Here is a 19,660-nt window from a genome sequence, read left to right on the forward strand (position 1 = left end):
AATCAAAGCATCCCCAACAGATGGCCATCCAGCCTCTATTTAAAGACCTCTAAGGAAGGAGACTCCATCACACTCCAAGGGAGTTTGTTCCACTGTCGAACAGCCCTTACTGTCAGGAAGTTCCTCCTAATGTTGAGGTGGAATCTCTTTTCCTGGAGCTTGCATCCATTGTTCCGTGTCCTGTTCTCTGGAACAGCAGAAAACAAGCTTGCTCCCTCCTCAATATGACATCCCTTATTGAAGATCACTAATCTTCATGCTAGGATCTATTACGGATCCAGGAGAATTTCATTTTACCCTGTTTTTGTAGGGTTTCCCCAAATTTACAATTTTATTTATTTTGGGGACAAAAAACACTTGGATAGGGAGCCCCCCCCCCAATTCCTATGTAAAAGCCTTTCTGCTCAGGAATCCAGAAAATAAGATTTCAATGTAATGGTATCAGAATCAAGGTCTTACTGTCTCATTTGCTTGTCTTTATTTGCCTATCCGATGTGACTTTGAGGTCCAGCAGTGAGACTTTTATCACCGCTCGCTCTAATGCTTGGAGGCTAAAAGCCATCCAGAGCATCGGTTTATTCAAACAAGTCTTTTTGAACAATTGTAAGTAGAGGAGTCTCAGCTGATGTCCTGGAGAATCAGCTTGCACATCAGCAAAGGTAGGAGAAAGGAGGGCACCCAGGCTGTTTCTGCTTGTCCATTGCCAAGCACCAACCGGCCATTGAAAGAGCCAGGAACGTAGTGTAGGTTCTGTTTGACTGAACGAACACAACAGACACAATTGCCCCAGTGAAGCAGGAGGAGGTTTGTCTGGAGGAGGTGCTCATAAACACAGCTGCTCACGGAGGACAGAGACACATGGATCGTACCACTGAGGAAGCAGGGGAGAGCAGCCACAGGTAGTTTCCCTCTCCACCAGTTCTTTTGCTCTAAGGGACACCTCCTGGGTGCCTTGCAGGGTAAAACTGATATGCCAGATGCATCTGGATGGGAGGCAGGTGAGAGGCACTGGGGAACCTGGGGCAGCCTGAGGGAAAGGGAGATGGCTTGGGCTAAAAGGGACCCACAGAGGGAGATGGTTTAGCAGGTGCCCTGCTATTATGCCAGGGCTGAGCCAGAATCCAAGGAGGGAGACAGAGCATCTGAGTAGGCAGAGTGCTGCCAGGAGGAGCTGGAGGCAAAGACTGGGTCCCATGGCTGCAAAACTCTTCAGGTAAGTGTCCCTTTCTCACAGAGTATGTTTCTTACATGTGTTTTTCAGAACAATTGTTTCTTTGTAGGGCTCCGCTTTGGAAAAGAAGGGAAAGTCTCAGACAGGTAGTTTGGATTCACCTGTCAGAGCCAGCAATAGCAATCTAATCCTTCAGCCAGAATGTTGGTGGTCAGGCAAAAGAAAGGGAGATGCTCCAGTTTCTTAGGATTTGAATACAATGCAATGCAATGGAATGTGCCACCACCTCGTCAAAATTTTGAAAGAGCCTCTCTTTAACAGTCATGGCAAGCTCTCACTTTTTCTTACCTTGCTTATTTTGTAAGAGTGGCTGCTGATGGAAATAAGCAATAGCAGGCAGTGCAGGATTGAAAAAAGAAGACTGTCTGATGTGAGCAGCTGGAACATCTAAAACCTAAGGGAAATTCCAAGCCCCTTCCTTTTAAAAAAGGATCTGCATTCTTTCTCCCACCCTGACTCCCGATTCTAAATTAGAATGTGTGAACTCCCAGAATGTGTTTTCTAATTTTCCTATAGCTTCCATCCTGCAATTTACCATAGTGCTTGCCAATAGATAATCTTAGTCTGTAGAGCCTCTGGATTTTCATGTGACTTCTTTTCCTCTGGAATGTAATAGTTAAATTGTTGCATTAAAATAGCCTGTCTTGTTCAGCATGGGATGGAGTGTTAGAGGGCGAATAATTCTTATGTTAAGCACACACACATCCTTGAATACCCTATTGTTTTGCATTTTCTGAACACTAGCAGCCACATTTCAAGGATCTAATAAACAATTGTCAATTTTTAAAGTACTCTTAAAAGTTCAAAGAAACATTATTATGAATGGATTCCTTTATATAGATATATGGATGAGACTTATTTCTTTGCCTTCAGCGAAAATGAGTTTGATAACATTCAAAACCAAGTACCAACTTGAGGATTCTTTTTCTCCTCTGCCATAGACCAGCTTTGTATTTCTCTGGCCATTCTTTCCCCCTCTTTAATTATAAAACAATATTTTTTTAATGCTTGCTTGTGTTAATAGCAAATGTACAAAAAGCTGGAAATGAGGGATGAATAAAAAGCACGGGAGGGTGTTAACCAAAGTGAAATGAAAGTGGTATCAATTTTACCTTGGTTTGTCTTTGTCCCTTGCATGACACAAGTTGCTGAACAGAGCCAGATCCTGCTGCTCTGATGGATGTAGGAGGGTTGGATGCATTGGGCTGATTTGCTGGACTTGGCTTGATTCACGTACCAATTATTATCTTGTAAGAATTCTCAAAGCATTCATTGAGAGGCTGAATTTTGTTAGTGTCTGTCTGCAAAGTTCCCATACAGCTTGGTCTTTAATTCCACATCGTTCTGTGCTAAGAATGTCCCAGCTTTACTTTCCGATATGCTGCTTCAGCTGGATTTTCCAGCAGTAATGCAGTATTAATTCTTTTAAAAGGATGCGCCCAGAGAAGTACCCAGTAAGGTAAGAGCTTTATGGAAAACGGGAGCATAGGGGACACAGTCTTGTATATTCATAATTGTCACATCAGAAACTCCACCTGGATTTACAGCTTACTGAATCAATAGCTGCCCAGAGAGATGATGTGGCTGCTCTTTAAAAAGAAATGGACCCTGACCCCTTTCCTATACACCAGAGATCCATTTTATAGCCTAAGTGCTTAAAAACAGGGGGGAGGTTGTCACTGGGCACAGAAGTGGTCAGGATTTAAGTGGATGATCAACTTTGACAAACTGTGTGATTACGTAGGAGCTGTGAGCTCAGGAAGCTACATTAGCACAGCAGGTTGAGCTACAGCTAGAGCACCCAGGGCCAGTCCTACTATTAGCCAGAGTGAGGGGTCGGATGCAGGAGGCAATTGATGAGAAAACAGAGAGTGACATGTCCTCCAGCATCTCACAGATGAAAACTAGGACACTGACTGGCCAACATCAGAGCTTGGTTCAAACACAAACATATTCACATACTTATGGAGGCTTATTTCTGAGTAGGTAGGAGTATACAGTAGGGCCTTGTTTTGTGCTGAGATTTGGTTCCAAGACCCTTTGTGGATATCAAAATCCATGGATGCTCAAGTCCCATGATATACAGTGGCATAATAAAATGATGTCCCTTATATAAAATGGCAAAATCAAGGCTTACTTTCTGGAATTTATATATTTTTTAATATTTTCAAGCTGTCTGATGCTTGAATCCACGAATAAAAAAATCTGTGGATATGGAGGGACAACTGTAATTGCATTTTAATTAAATGGGATGTTGTTATTCTTAGAGGTAGATTCTAATCTTACACACGACACACAGAGAGAAGCATCTCCCCTTTCTCTCTCACACAAGTGAATGCACATTTCCCCACTTCTCTCACTCAAACTCACAGAAACACACTCACACAAAACATCTCTCCCTGCTTTTGTGTCGCATACATTTCACCACTTCTTTCTCTCTCCCACAGAGAGATATCCAACAAATATATGAAAGCACACAACACTGCACATCTTTCCCCTGCATGGATCATGCCTTCTGATTCTCTCTTTTTGTTCTTAGGAAAAGCAAAGCAATCACATTTCCCCCCCTGCCCCAGTCACTAGCCCAGAAAAATTATGGGCATGACAGGTAAAACACCATGGTGCCTGGGTTTTGTGTGTGTGCATGTGTTTAAAAAAAGCAACCCTTTTCCTTGTGGCCTGTGGTTGAGAGCCAGCATAGCATGATGGCAAGTGTTAGACTACGACTCAGAAGATCAGGGTTTGAGTCCCCATTTGAGCATAAAAACCCACTGGGTGACCTTGGGCAAGACACACTCTCTCAGCCTCAGAGGATGGCAATGGCAACCCCCTTCTGAAGAAACTTGTCAAGAACACACCATGATAGTTTCACCTTAGGGTCACCATAAGTAAAAAAACAACTTGGAGGCACACAACAACAACTCCTCTTCTGTGGTACTTTTAAGAGAGGGCCAAGGGCCAAGAGTGAGCCAGGAGCTATTAACTAGGTATTGTCTTTTTCTTGTCATTGCATCACTCTACCCCAAAGTCACCAAGCATCCTTCTGGCATTTGCTAGAAGCTACATTTACAGGCAAATGCAAGAAAGAAGAGCCTGGACAAGGAGCAGGAAATCTCTTGAATTCATCTCTGAGAGCTCACTGGGTGGCCTTCGCTTAGCCCTTCTCCCAGTCTTAACTTCTGATCTGCAAAATGGAGGTATTCATGCCAGCCACTTACAGTAGGGGTACTCTGAGGATTACTGAGAAGTGCTTTGAACATTTAGAGAAAAAGCACTATAATTAAATGCTGCCGCTATTATTATTAAGAAAAGTCATACATGGGATGTGAGCTACACACAAATATCTCATTGAGCAGAAGGAAATCCCTGTCAAATCTTGAATGGAGCTTTAGGCACATCCCTGTTTAGATAGGTGGGAATCCTGTGGCCCTCCAGTGGTTGTTGGACTGCAGATCCCAGTAGCTCTAGCCAGCACAGCCAACAATGAAGGATGCTGGTAGTTGCAATTCAATAAACTTTGGAGTGCCACATGATTCCCATCCTTAGCTTAGAGGGTCAAAAGACAGGTGAGTGAATTGTTGTGACTAAGACAGAAGGATAGGTAATATTGATCTGCTGTAGAATTCATAGAGGAGCCATCATGGTGTAGTGGTTTGAACATTGGACTATGACTTTGGAGAGCAGGGTTTGAATCCTCGCTCAGTCATGAAAATTCACTGGGTGACCTTGGGCAAGTCACACTCTCTCTGCCTCAGAGGATGGCAATAGCAAACCCCCTCTGAAGAAACTTCCCTTTCCATACAATACTTTGTATTGAGGGCTGTGGTGCTCATGGAAGAAATCTTAGTTTTTCATCCAGTATTGCCATTTAATCTTCCCTGTAAGTATAGTTAATGCTTCTGAAGCTAGGATTCAGATAAAAGTAACTCCTCCTATACAGCTTAAGGGGAGGGGTATTTAGAGAGGGGCTATTTCACTCTTCACTGGAATAGTTAAAGTAGTACATTTGCTATTGCACAAAGGCAGTGTAGCAAGCTAAGGAGGTTGTATGTGAGCCTTGAGTTTATGGGAACACCAGGGGTTGGAAATGTGGAGTGACTATAGGATTTTGCACAGAAGCCAATCAAAACAGTACAGAGAAGCTGGGAAAGTGGTTTGTTTACCCATATCTGGAACCTCGTATAAATTAACGGATGACTTTCCAGGAGGTCGGGTATTAATGTAATGTGAAGTGTGTGTCTTCAGGTTGCCTGATGTTTTATGGTGACCCTGTGAATGTCATTGGGTTTTCTTAGGCAAGGGATTCTCAGAGGTGGTTATGCTGGTTCTTTCCTCTGAAATCTAGCCAATAGCACAAGGTGGTCTCTGTTTCAAGTACTAACCAGGGCTGATCCTGCTTAGTTTTAAAAATCATATGGGATCTTGTGCCTCCTAGGTGGCACAGGTGGAATATTATGGCTTCCATGGCTCCTGTTTGAGGAGCTATCCAAGGTGCTGAACTCTATTGCCCATCAATAAATCCAGCACCTTGAGTAACTTTTTTAAAGTTGAGATGAACACCCAGATTGTATTCACTCCTGTACATACAAACACACACACACACACACACACACACAGGCCATGGAAGCCACCAGTCACAACGGGGGGGGGGGGGGGTCTCAAATGCAAAATACTATCCAGGTTTATGTGGCATACGCTTTCATGAACTACATCTTATGTCATGAGAACTTGTGAAGCTGCCTCCAGTTCATGACCTTTTATGCCCAGTAAAACTCCTGAGACTTCAATTTCCATGAGACTCTTCAAAAACTTTGCTGAAGTAGATTAACACAGTTAACCACCTCCACAGTCCACCCGACTCTGCTTCCTGGAAATGTTCTGAAACTCAGGGGGAATATAGCCACTAGAAAAATCTTCCTGTGTGATTAACTCCTGAGTACATCTCTTTCTGAATGAGGGAACTAGCATAAAGAACATTGGGAGGCTTTGTACCTCTTTTACAAGGAAAAGGATGGGATGAGCTTTCATGGGGGTTTGTGAAAATATCGGACTTAGGTCTATATAAATGGACTTATGTAAGCAAAAATTAGAACTGAATAGTTTCACCATGTCTGTTTTCGGCAAGGGGTTGCCATGATGTTACCATATAGGGGAGCCAGTGAAGTGACCATTGCACATCAGGACTGGGACAAATGCACCTCAGAACCAATGTGAATTGAGCACTCCTGATGTCCATCCAGACTATGGATCAGGACTGCCCATGTGCATTGGTACGGCCTAATGTGCATCAGGACACAGACTAGGGAGTGCTTATGTACATCTGCAGTGCCTGATATGTCCTGATATGCATATCTTTGCAAGAGTTCCTTAGCACTTCTGTTATTAATAATAATAATAATAATAATAATAATAATAATAAGGATTGAGGATGTTAAAATACAAGTTAAAGTATAAGACGCAATTAAAAACACATACACCTGCACTATAAAACTATTACAATACATCATAAGAGAACATATACAAATTAAAAAGTCAAAATTTAAAAGTGACTATGTAGACCTGCTGGAAGAGATACGTCTTTAATGTAAATTTACACAACATAGACCATGTTATAGAATCACAGCTGACATCACTGGTGGCTCCCATGGTCGATTTGCTCCAGGTTTTAATCTGAACTTAAAAGGATTTGTTCAAAGGAAGATGGTTCAATGGTTCCTTTAAAGTTTGGTCTGAAACCCAGAGCAGATTCATGTCCCACCTGCTACATTGGAGCCACCCAGGCCACTAGATATGATCGCTCTGACATGGAGGCTGCCCCTGTTCCATCAGGTTATTATAAGAGGTTTTCAGAGAGCTCTAGACATTAGTGGAAAATGCATTTGACTAAGTGTTCCACCTCCAGGGGAATAGTAAGTTTAATACAGGTCAGCAATGATTGAAGGCTGCAATCATTGGATGTCTGCTCTGTGGCCTATGCAGAATGAGGTTAATGTGACTGCTCAGCTCCCAGTGGAACTGGCCCCATGAAATTGGAGAGCTTTAGAAGAGGAGGAAAAGTAGCATCCTGAATCTCTCTCTCTCTCTGTCTGTGTGCTAGTAACAACTGGAGCCCTGGGCCGTCAGTTCAGAATTTGCGTCCATATTTCATAAACCTCTCTGTGCAAAGGCTATAGGATTCCTTTTTTTTCTTTTGAAAAGGGATTAAATTCTACAGAGGATTAATTTTTTAACAGAAAAGCCAGTAACAAACATCAATGCAGAGACTGGATTCAGAAAGAGGAGGTTAGCTTTGCTCCCCGTCCCCTGAGTAAATAGTCCTGCAGGCAGATTCATGACTCCAGAGTCCAACGATCTCTAGCAGCCATGTGCTTCTCTTGCCACCTCATTTGTGTATATTGCAAATTGAATTACTCAGCAAATTAGCTTTGGGGAAACCTCCTGCAGCAAGGGCAATTAGCAAACAGACAGCTTGCCTCTAGAAGAGAAAGAAAAGAGACTTTCAAAAGCATTCTGATTGATCCTCAGTTGTGGCATCAGTACTCCACATATTCAAGGGGAAGAATAAAGGATTTATTATTTTTTTGAGGAGTTGTTCCTCAGTTTTTATCAATTTCCCCCACCAATGTTTTGGACTTCAACTCTCAAAATCTCTCACTACTTTCCATAGTGGCTGAGGCTGCTGGGAGTTGCAGTCCAAAACATCTGGTGGACCAACAGAAGAGCAAATGGCAAACACGAGTGCAGCAAGTGACCCAGAAGGGGGAGGCTAGCTTTCAGAGATTTTAGGGGCTCTGTGATATTCTTAAAATGAACAAAGTGACTGTCAGATGAAACCATCTACAGCATGTAGACCTGCATATATCTAGTGCTTGTGATAACCCTGGAGTAATCATACTTTGTAGGGGAACTTGATTTCTCATATGGGAAGGAACTAGTGTGAGACAGGAGATAGACTAAGGTGCTGCCACGCTGCAGAATTAATTGCAGTTTGATACCACTTTGGTTGTCTTGACTCCACCCTATGGAATCCTGGGATTTGTAGTTTGTTGTGACACCAGAGCTCTCTGACAAGAAAAAGCAGGCTATCTCAGAAAACTACAAATCCCAGAATTCCATAGCATTTGCCCATTACATTTAAAGTGGTGTCAAATTGCATTAATTCTGCCATATAGATGCAGCCTGAAACTTGGGAGATCCAGGCACACAAAAATCTTTGGCTGAACTTGGGGGTCTGTTATTTTTTCTAAGCCTGCCCTATCACGCAGAGTTGTTATAAAGTGAAGAACCATGCATATGATGTTGAAGGAAAGGCAGGATATAAATGTAACGTAAATAATTATTTAAAAAACAGATGTTCAAGACTGGACAAATGAGATACTTATTTAAAAATGGGTGATATATGATAGCTCAGTGTCTCATTCTGTGGATTGTCTCTTTTGCCCTTCCTGCAGTGTTGCCCACAATGTGGAAACCTTGTATTCGAGTGGGCCACCCCAGTGGCTGTCAGTGTACTTGAGGCTGCAGAGGTGCTTCAGTCACCACGCCTTCTTGCTGCTGCTGCTCTTGTTCCCAGACCTACCTGCAGCTGCTCACAACTTGAAGCCATCCCTGCCCCCAATTGTAAAAAACAACCCTTTTCTAGTGACTTGGAATGCGCCAACTGCTCGCTGTTCAGCTGCCTATGAGGTCCCCCTGAACTTGGACTCCTATGACATTCTAGTGAACTCCCAAGAAGCCTTCGCTGGGGGGAACATCACCATTTTCTACTATGACCAGCTGGGCTTGTATCCTTACTACTTGAACACAACTGTACCCCCCACTGCTGTTAATGGGGGCTGCCCCCAGAACTCCAGCCTGACAAAACACTTGGAGAAAATGAAGAGTGATATTGGGGCCGTCATCCCCTCAGATGCCTTTGCAGGCCTTTCGGTGATCGACTGGGAGAACTGGAGGCCTCAGTGGATAAGGAACTGGGATAAGAAAAACGTCTATCGGAACATGTCCCTCCATCTTGTCAGGGAAAGGAACCCCCCTTTGTCCGATTCCCAGGCAGAAATGCAGGCCAAGTGGGAATTCGAGACAGCTGCAGAAAGATTCATGTCAGACACCCTCCAGCTTGCCCAGTCTCTGCGTCCCAATGGCTGGTGGGGCTACTACCTCTTCCCAGAGTGCTACAACTACCATTACTTGGATGACTTTGCAAACTTCACAGGGCACTGTCCGCCACTGGAGGTGCAGCGTAATGATGATCTGATCTGGCTTTGGGAAAACAGCAAAGCTCTCTATCCTTCCATCTACATGGAGGAGGTGCTGAGAACTTCCCTCCAAGGAAAGAAGTTTGTGTGGGCCAAAGTGGGTGAAGCCCTGAGAGTGGCTGAACTGCCATCTGCTGAGCATTCCTTGCCTGTTTTTGTCTATGCCAGGCCTTTCTACACCTACACACTGAAAGAACTGACCCAGGTGAGATGCTTGTCTTCTTCCAGTTTAGCCCCAAAGTGCACGTGAGATAGACATTGGTTCCACTGGGAACTGGTGGCCATCCAGATATCATTAGACACTGCTCTTGTCATCTTTGATAAATTAGCTGTTCTGCCTGGGGCCAATGGGAGTTGGTGTCCAGTAACATCTGGGAGGGAGGGTACAAGTTCACCTACAATGATGTAACCCGTGTGCTTAGCTGGGGCTGTTGTTGTTGGTGTCCTCAAGAAACCTGTGACCAACTTAAAGTAGAAAGATATACTGTGAAAGAAACCCTGTGGCCCCAAGGAAGAGAAAAGAGAGAAAGTGTCGTTTGAGACCTGGTGTTAGACTTCTTGGGGACTGAGATGAGCTGCCAACAGGGAAACTCCCAAACACATTGGCAGCAAAAAATATGTGCCATAGAGGGGCAAAAGAGCTATTGTGAGAGATCAATTTTATTTGGAGTAAATCTGTTCAAGAATGTGAGAGATAATAGTGTATCTCAAAAGCAGAGCAATTAATATTCATAACCTGAAAGTGAGCAATAATCAGTCCCACACTATCATCACATCACACACAGGGGCTAGCAGAGAAATAAAGCAGGGTTAGTGTTCTTTGGGAAGACACATGCTATAGGGAAGGTGTGAAGCAGGATAATGAGACCTTTGTTCCTTTCTCACTGGTGCAGGATGACCAGATGCAGTGGCGTCCTTTTCTAGGGTGTCACCCGTGTGGATGTGGGGCTTCTGGGGGTGGGACCCAAAGGGCACTCCCCCCACCTTGTTGCCACAGTGTTTAGAATGGCACCACAGCAGCGAGGTAGGGGCCATGTTCAACAGGAAAGAAGGAGCCCTGGTGGCGCAGTGGTTAAATGCCTGTACTGAAGCCATTCACTCAAAACCACAAGGTTGCGAGTTCAAGACCAGCAAAAGGGCCCAAGCTCGACTCAGGCTTGCATCCTTCCGAGGTCGCTAAAATGAGTACCCAGACTGTTGGGGGCAAATTAGCTTACTTGCTAATTAGCTTACTTGCTGTTCACCGCTATGATCTCTGGAATAGCGGTATATAAACAAAACAAAACAAACATTCTCAGCATCCCCCCCACCCCCCCGGGCCTTCCGAGTCCTACATCACCATGCCCACATGGAACTCAGAAAATAGCCACCCATCTCCTCCCCAAGGTGTACTACCCCACTGGGTGACACCTTCCTCTGGGGTGTCACCCCTGAGGGCCACACCACTACACCCGCCTAGTGACACCATTGACCAGATGTCATAACCACAAAGGAGGACAAGGCACCACAAAATGAAAGACATTCAAAAAAAAAATGTAGGACATGACCAATTAAAAGCTTAAAATCTAATATAAATGTAAATTCATGCTTCTTAGTCGTGCTCAAAGTGGAGCACATTTTGATATTCTTCCTGTATAGAAGCCTAAAATGAGGAACATGTCCTGGAAAAAGAGAATGTCTGGTCACCCTTCACTGGTGGCCTCTGCATGAGGGAGGATGAGGAAGCACTTCACTAGCTGCAGGGATACCTCCCCCACATTGCCACCTGATCACTGGTTCAGGAGTCCATTCATTCATTCATTCATTCATTCATTCATTCATTCATTCATTCAGTATGCTGTCTTTCTCCTGGAGTAGGACCCAAGGTGGCTCACATAAAAAAATGACTAGAGAATAAGAAAGGAGGACTAATTCCGTTCCTGGAGCTTGGGTGATGGCTAGGGATTGTTCCCACTATCCTCAAGCAGAAAAGCACCCTGATAATTTGCTACCTGTACTGGTACTGTACTCTGGAAATCATACACCAAAAGGTTGTGTTTAGATATAAAAAGGCAAGCAACTTGGCTGAAAGCTTCTAACCTTCATTGCTGTAGAAAAAAGATCATGTTAAATGTAGAGTATGGAAGAATGTACTGCATTTCAAGAAGTGGATTAAGAAAATTAATCTCAAAGGTGCTGGATTCTTCCAACCCTCTCTTTTTTCCTTTTTATGTAGAATTAGATTAACAAGGCATTTCTTTGAAAAGAGTTGCACTTTAAAAAAAAAAAGGTCAGTCATGCTGGCTGGAAGATGGGTGCTGTGAGATGCGGCCCCTCAAAATAATTTTGTCAAGCTCTGAAGAAATGTCCTGAAGGATTTAAAAAAGGATTTAAGCCACAAAGCAAAGGAAAACTCCGAGATATCATTTTATTAAATTCCTTTGAATGTTATGATTTATATACTCCTGCAAGAATGTGGCTTAAATCCTTTTGCTACTCCTGAGTAAAGTATAAATCTTGAATCCATCAGATTGACCTATGTTCTGAATCACAATTCCAACAGTTGATTCAATGGGTCTACTCTTGTTGGGAGTATTCCAGCCTTTGTGTGTTCAATCAGACTTACTCCATACTTTTGCCACATACAGGCAACAATAGTTGGAGATTTGGTCCACAGAAAAAAGGGCAAGATTTCCTTGAGAAATGGCTTGGCACCTGTCCAATTCCTGCAAATTTATGTGTGTTGGTTTCTGTTGCTGTTTTAGACAGATTTGGTGTACAGCATTGGGCAAGCAGCTGCCATGGGAGCACACGGCATTGTACTCTGGGGAGATGCGGACTACTCACGCAACCGGGTAATTGAACAGTAGCCACTAAGGATGCTTTTCTTACTCTTTTCAACTCTCTCCTCTTCTGTTTATTATTCCAAAGTGTAATGTAGATTGGTAAGAGAGAAAACTGAGGTAATATCATTAATAAAGGGATGGTGCTCCAGACTTTGTCAGACTGCCCCTTCCATCATTCCTCACCATTAGCTTTGCTGGCTAGGTCTGATGGGATCTGCAGTCCAACAGCATCTGGACAGATGCACTGTGCCCACCCCTGCTTTAATATATTTGCTACTGAGAGACCTTCATCTGAAATAGATGCCTACAGCACCTGGTATTAATTGGCTGTCTCCAATCCAAGTATTAACTAGAGCTGACCCTGATTAGCATCCTTTTTCACCATTGTAGTGGGTGTTATTCTCTTCCTCCCTCCACAGTGACCAAAGTTGTTTTCACTCGGGGCTGCAGGGTGTGTGGCTTGCACCAGATGACAGCTCAGAATAGGGATGACGCCCGGTTGGCCTCTCTTCTCACTGTGTCCTTCCTGGCTTTGTTGTGGTGGCAAAGGAGAGGCTTGAGTATGCCTCTCCCTGCATTGCTGCAGCAGCAGAGCACTCCTCACAAGGAGACCACTGCTACAGGGTGAAGGAGAAGGCCAAGTGTGCCTCTATTGGCTTTGCCACAGTGATGAAAGCCTCCTCACAAGGAAACCTCTTCTGCCATGGTAAAGGAGAGGACCCAGTGCACTGTTTTGGCTGTCACTGCCCCCATGGTATTTGTGGGGGTGCCACTGCTCCAGAGGAGTGCAATGAATCTTGACATCATTCTGCATGCATCATGCAACATATGCCTGTATATGTCACTCACAAGGTGCTGGCCAAAGACTGTTAGGAGCTGTATGCAAACTTGTTCATCGGAATTCTTAGTTTTTTTGTAACTCCTGCTGGATTCTTAATAGTGAATAATACTACAGGAAATAATCACAAAGTGCCTTTTGATGAAACAAAGAATTCAGCATTCTTTGTATGTGATTAAACAAGAGCGTATGGTCAAGATTGCTAAACTTTATGATTCCATCATGAATGCAGCCTGATAATGCACTCTTGTTTTGTAAATGGATCATAGAGGATCATAGAAACCTAGTTTTTGAAAGATTAAATTCAGACCACGCTTGCTGGGCATTATAGTATTACTGCTAAGGAATTAACTAAAACACTGTGTTCTGTCTGGCACTCCTGTACCTGAAGCCTCTTTCTATAAATTTTAGTGCTTTAAATTCAATGGAAGCTTGGTCTCAATTCAGACATTTTAAATACTAGTCCCCTGAGTGTATTAAATTCCTAAATTTATGAACATGTATAGACTAGCAAAACAATTAACTGTTTATATACAATTTTTTCCTTCTCAAAGACCAATTGCTTAAAGATTCAGGAGTACCTGATGAGCACCTTGGGCCCTTACATTGTCAACGTGACCACAGCAGCCAAACTTTGCAGCCAAAATATCTGCAATAACCATGGCCGCTGTATCCGCCGAAGGATGGACTCTGACACCTATTTGCACCTCAGTCCTGACTCCTTCCAGATCCAAACAAGTACAGATGGCAATCAAACCAAAATGTCAGTGACAGGCACCATGACCCATCAGCAGAAGGACAAGATGAGGCAGGAGTTCACGTGTCACTGTTATCTAGGCTGGAACGGAGAAAGATGCCATTCCCGGAGCCAGGGCTTGCGACCACGAACGTGCAGCTGGTACATTCTTGGGGTAATTCTTGCTGCACTGTGGGCATGGCATTTATGAGCCAGTTGGACCAGTTGTTATAAAACTGAATTTTTGTGAAGCCAGTGGCGTGACGTGAATCCCACATTCCTCTGCATGGTGGAGAGAAGGGAAGGATGATACAAGTATGGCGTTTGGTGACAGAAGTCTTGTGAAGTGTTCTGTGAGTTCCATTGGCCTTCTGGGGTATTCTCTTCTTGTGGTGTTTCACTGGAAAAGTTAGCACATGTGGATTTTCCTCAGCAACATCCATAAATCTATGCAGGATTCTATTCTTCCAATACACAAAAGATTTGTTTCTCCTTTTAGTTATGTACGTCTCTCTTCACCAGCATAGAAGCAGCTGTACTATTCAACAGTGCACATTTTCCTAAACGGTGACAAGAACAGTCATTTTCTAATTTTTTAAAAAGCAAAACTTATTAAGCTAGGACCAAGTATTCATGTCAGTTAACAAAGCAATGCAGTCACTTTTTACAGCACTACACTGTACTTAAGCAGATTATTCATATGCAGAGCAAACATTTCCCAGTTGAAGAAGTAAGGTGTCCTCTGAATGTGATTGGTGCTGTTTAACTGGTGTGTGTGTGTGTGGTTGTATATGTGCGACACAAGCGACCTATCTCATCAAGGGGGAGAGTTTTTTTTAAAAAAACACAATTTTAAAATTAAATATTTTTCATGTGACACACAAAGACCTTGTTCTTCATTCATCTAGATTGATGCCTATTGGAAAGCCCAAACAACCATTGTTTTAGAGCAGGGGTGAGGAACTCTGGAAGCCAAAGGAATTGCATTAACCCTCCAAACAAAATTAAACTTTTTCACCTGCAAACACACTCTAAGGGACACTGGGCATTTTCAATGTGTTTGTAGCTACTCTGGGCCATTTTTAGGCCCAAGAGAGGCTCTTTTTTTAAAAAAAGGAAATGAGTGGAAGTCACTTCCAATTCATTTCCTGTTCCAAAAGATTAGGCCTCCCCCTGGCCTAAATTGTCCCCCATTGGAAATGCCCTCCACATCTCTGAGAGGTAATCTGGGGACAAGGTTTGGCCCCTGTAGGGTTCAGTGAATTCAAATATGTCCATACCATCCATAGGACATTTCAGGACAGAAAAGTGTTTGGGGGAGGGGGTTGATTTTTTTATTATTATTATTCCCTAGAGTAGCCTGGGAGCCACAAACTTGGCTCTGGGAGGTACATGTTGGACCATGGGCCTCACTTTGCCCACTCCTGTTCTAGAACAATCATGTAGGGTTGCGTTGCACTGCCCTGTCTCATATAAACTATGTAGAAAGCTCCCAGACAAAAGAAGAGGGTCAGGAAGACCAGTCTCCCAGTTATAACTCCCAGTTATGCCAGCGTATTGGGGAGAATGTTGCTGAAGGAGGTATTCAATACCTCTGCTGCAATGCTGAAGGAGGTATGCACTACCTCCTTCTCCAATGCCCCTACCAATGCTACCTTGGGTACAAACCAATAGCTGGGAGAGTTTGCAAATGCAGCTACATCTCCCTGACTATTGACTGTGGATGTGCCTGAGCTTATTCCAGCTGCCCTTGTATGACTGAAGATGAGGATCAGCTTTATCCCATTTGCGTGCACTTCTGCCCTGATGTGATGGCCAGGGAGCTAGAGTAGTCTATCCAAGCCCCAGCCCACCCTCAGTGTTGTTGTGCACTGAGGTTGACAACTGGGGGAAAGGGAGCAGTCTTTGCTCCTTTGCCAAATCTGTTGTGTATTTTGATGGGGAGCTATGTTGTGGTGTCATGTTGGGCAAATGCTTAAACTTCCACATTAAATCCCAGCCACAGATTACAGTCCCTGTGGCCACTTTCCCCCCTAGAAAAGAGTGTTGACAGAAATGCCACCAATGCCCACTTCCTTCTCCTACTTTAACAGGCTGAGTAGCTTTCCATACCAAAGGGAGATTGGCTGTGGTATGGACCTGGAGAATGTGCTGCTAGCACCAAGTATCCCCATGCAGGGGGAGAATAAAAAATATTTAAGTTCCCTCTCATTCATTCATTCATTCATTCATTCATTCCCCTGGCATGTTATTGTTTTGCCTAACAAGCATAACCTGCCAATTGGGGCAGCAAAAGAACAGACTAAGGCCCCATTCCCACTGGGCATATAAAGCGACGTATATCGCTGCGAGTCTGGATTGGATCAGGTCCATTGTTTCCATTACAAAAGGGAGCAAACGGACTCAGTTTTTCTTGACCCATGTTCTCATTCCCATTGATATTTCTCTGTTGTATTTTCATGTGGGTTTTTTTTTTTTTTTTTTTGTTCCCCATTCCCATTGCCTTTCTGGAACCGTTTTTTTTAAAGCTGTCAATCAAGCGCTTAGGGGTCTAATCTCCCCTTCTTCTTATCCCCCCTTCTTCTTCAAACCACCACAATATGCAGCAGTCAGCCACCCCTTTTCTGTCTCAAAAAAGGCAGCAAGGCTGGATGCAGGAGCCAGATTCAGGGTTTTGGGTTTCTCTCTCTCTCTTTTTCCTTTCCACTCACAAAAAGTTTTCACCAGCCTCCCTTTCTCCATATCCCTTCTCCTCTTTCCTTTATTTTTCCCTCCCTCTCCAAAAAACCCAGTTTAAACTTTCTTCTTTAAAAAAAAAGTTTTACACACCACCAGGGAAAGACTGCACGAATGGGGGGAAATGGCACTGGGAATGCCAGGAAAGAACAAAGTTGGTTATACCCTCAGGACAGCACCTTGAACATTGCTCCTCCCCTGATTCAGACACCCTTGCCATTCCCATTAGTTTTCCGCAGATCCAACATGGCAGATGCAAAAAAAAAACCTCTGGAAAAGTGGTGTCAGGACAACCCGGGTTATCCACCGCTGATTCTGGTTTTAGCTAGAGAAATCAATCAAAGTTGGATCAAACGTGGATTCAAATGGGAATGATTTTCCTTAAACAAAGATTGAACACAAGTTCAAATGGGAAAGATGTTCCTATAATCCGATTCTTGATTCGATTTATAGCCCAGTGGGAATGGGGCCTAAGAAGTCATGGAAGCAATAGTGGCTATTTCAGCCTTCTGCCTCCACCTCATCCAGAGATCAGCAGCAGCTCCTACAAACTCTGAAACTTAGGCGCCAAAAATACGTATGGAATACGTATTAGGGTTAGGAAGGGGCGGTGCTTCCGCACCCCCCTAACCCTAGTACGTATTCCATACGTACAACATGGCGGCGCCCCTTCCACATGGGGGCCGCCATGTTTACATATCGGACGCATAGCATCCAGATGTGTCGCGGTGCCTATGACGTCGCGAATGCGCCAGCAGCGCCTCGCGACGTCACAGAGGCGCCGCAAGAAGGAGCTCCATTTTGGAGCTCCTTTTTTGCTCCACGCAGGAGGCGCGCGGTGTGGCTGCTGCGGCTCCCGCACGGAGCAAACGGCGGCGGCGGCAGACCGCCGCAAAGCGGCAGTCTATAACCCACCATATTCAAGGGTAGCAGTGTTGGTCATGCAGCAAAATATAACAAAATACAAAAACCATGAAAGAATGACACCCATATTGGCCAACCAAAATGAAGAAAATACATCATGCAAGCTTCCCAACCTTCACTGGCTTCTTCTTCAAGCAGATGTTAAAAATCATACAGGGAAAAAAATTCTGTTGTTAATTGAGTTGCAATTGTATTGTCTGTCTTTTATTGTCATTTACCCCCAGTCACCATATGGCTAACAGGAGTGGCCTCTGCGTTCATTAAGATCCCTCTCTGGAGCATCTTAACTGACAACAGAAATAACATGAGACAAAATGTAGGCATGTGACTCTAGCATTGTCACCTTTTTCCTCCTGTATGGTTTTTAGCATCTCTGCCTGATGAGGAAGACAGTGAAGCTTTGAAAGCTTGCATGATATATTTTCTGCATTTTGATTGTCCAATAAAGATATTGCTCTTTTATGAATGTTGTATTTTGTTGTATTTTACAAACTGTGAGTGAAACGTTTTGTGCTGGGTAAACCACAAGGACAAACAGTTGTAAATGCAAAGGTCATCATGTATTTAAGGCTAAAAGAGAGAGAAATATGTCACTGGACTAGCTGTATAGTTTTGTTACTCAGATGGAGATGATGTTAATCTTTGCATATAACTGGAAATTCACAATCTTGTATCTCTCTCACCACTAACTCCCAGCCCTGAGAAAATGGGAAAGATTTCCAAAATTGGACACATACATCAGTCTTTGGGTTGCTTTTGAAAATGACAAAGCTAAACTCTTTTGAACTCAGAATTTGTATCTTGCCTTCCTTGCTGAAGATGTAATATGATAAACAAGACAAATAGCCACACATCGAAACCAATGATCCCAGCTAAAGCAATGTCTCCATCCAGAAGGCAGATGGTTGGTTCCATTACAGAAAAACATGCTGTCTGGTTTCTGTACTGTGGTGAGGGAGAAAGAGAAAGAGGAGCACAGGCAGGAAACTACTTATGCTCTCCAGTTGCAGCCATCTCCCGAGGATGGTCTTGGAAATCTAAGTACCCACACAAAAGCACAATTGGCACCCTTGAGGCTCCATCCTTGGCGCTGAAATCATGGTGATTTCTCCTGCACAAATAGAAAACCTCCAGACCTCTTGTGTTCCATGCTTCTTGCAGCTAGTAAGAGCTCCTTCACACTACAAAACTATGATTCTATTTTAACTGCTATGGCTCCACATTATGGAATCCTGGGATTTGTAGTTTAGAGAGGGGTGTTGAGAATGCCCAGTCAGAGAGCTCTAGTGCCTTACCAAATTAAATACCCCAGAATTCCATAGGATGCAGCCATGAAAGTTAAAGTGTAATCATAGCACTATAATTAAGTACTGTGAAAGGGTCCCCAAGTCAGCAGTGAGAATTTCCTGGATAAAAAGCAACAATTCTCTTGCTGTTTGCCAAAGAAAGAGCTGAAGTATAGCGAGTTGCTTCTGCTGTAGAAAGCAACATCAGCTTAATAGGGTGTGACTTCTCTGACTTAGGAGTAATCCCAACCTAAATGCATTCCATGCAGCAGACTTAATTAGCACTATCACAGTGTATTAATAACTACAGAGTCCTGATCATCTGGTTTGATGCCTACCCTGGGATTTGTTAGTAGAGAAGATCTGACTTCAGAGAGAAATAGAATGAACTTAAATTGATTATATACTCTGCCATAACTGTTCCTCAAAGCACAGGACAAAGGAAGAAACTGAGTGGGAACTGACCAGTCATCTAACAACAGAAATCCAACCCAGGGAAAAGGTATTTTCATCCCACAGCATTTAAATCATGAAGGAAAAAAACACGATGTGGAGCAGTGGGCAGGGCAGGAAGAATAGAATTTTACTAACATTTTGAAAAGAAAGTCATTCATATTTACTCAGGACTTTATGCCGCAGTTATTGCAGAGTTTGAGACAGTGTCTAGTGTTCCACCTGGTCCAGTCTCTTGGAGGTGAGTTTCAAATGCCTGAAGATGTGGACAATATTCTTCAATCATTTCATCCTACTGCAAATAAGCTTAACCCTTGTCCTTATCGTATCTAGCAGAACTGGAATGATCAGTTGGTTTCAGCCAGCAGTATTTACC

At 43.6% G+C, this 19,660-nt stretch overlaps 1 protein-coding gene across 2 annotated transcripts; it reads left to right on the top strand.

Annotated features, from left to right (window-relative positions):
- Window positions 1-569: 569 nt before the first annotated feature.
- LOC149321569 (hyaluronidase Ccc Hy-4-like) lies at window positions 570-14,827 on the top strand. 2 transcript variants are annotated; one of them, XM_089524516.1, is made up of 4 exons: window positions 570-1,213; window positions 8,683-9,691; window positions 12,231-12,320; window positions 13,704-14,826. In XM_089524516.1, the coding sequence occupies exons 1-4, from the start codon at window positions 1,101-1,103 to the stop codon at window positions 14,094-14,096; spliced, it is 1,605 nt and encodes a 534-aa protein (XP_089380642.1). In that variant the 5' UTR covers window positions 570-1,100; the 3' UTR covers window positions 14,097-14,826. The 2 variants fall into 2 exon arrangements, with proteins under 2 accessions (XP_089380642.1, XP_089380651.1); XM_089524525.1 differs by lacking the exon at window positions 12,231-12,320 and having other exon boundaries at window positions 13,704-14,827.
- The last annotated feature ends 4,833 nt before the right edge of the window (window positions 14,828-19,660 follow it).

The sequence above is a fragment of the Sceloporus occidentalis genome, unplaced genomic scaffold (genome assembly GCF_023333645.1).
Source record: "Sceloporus occidentalis isolate IW3139 unplaced genomic scaffold, rSceOcc1.0.p SCAF_1, whole genome shotgun sequence".
In the NCBI taxonomy this organism is placed as follows: domain Eukaryota; kingdom Metazoa; phylum Chordata; class Lepidosauria; order Squamata; family Phrynosomatidae; genus Sceloporus; species Sceloporus occidentalis.

Coding starts and splice junctions, on each gene's coding strand:
- LOC149321569 (XM_089524516.1), top strand. CDS start 1,101: ATGCCAGGGCTGAGCCAGAATCCAAGGAGGGAGACAGAGCATCTGAGT. Junction 1,214..8,682: donor ATGGCTGCAAAACTCTTCAG/GTAAGTGTCCCT, acceptor CCCTTCCTGCAG/TGTTGCCCACAATGTGGAAA. Junction 12,321..13,703: donor CGGACTACTCACGCAACCGG/GTAATTGAACAG, acceptor TCCTTCTCAAAG/ACCAATTGCTTAAAGATTCA.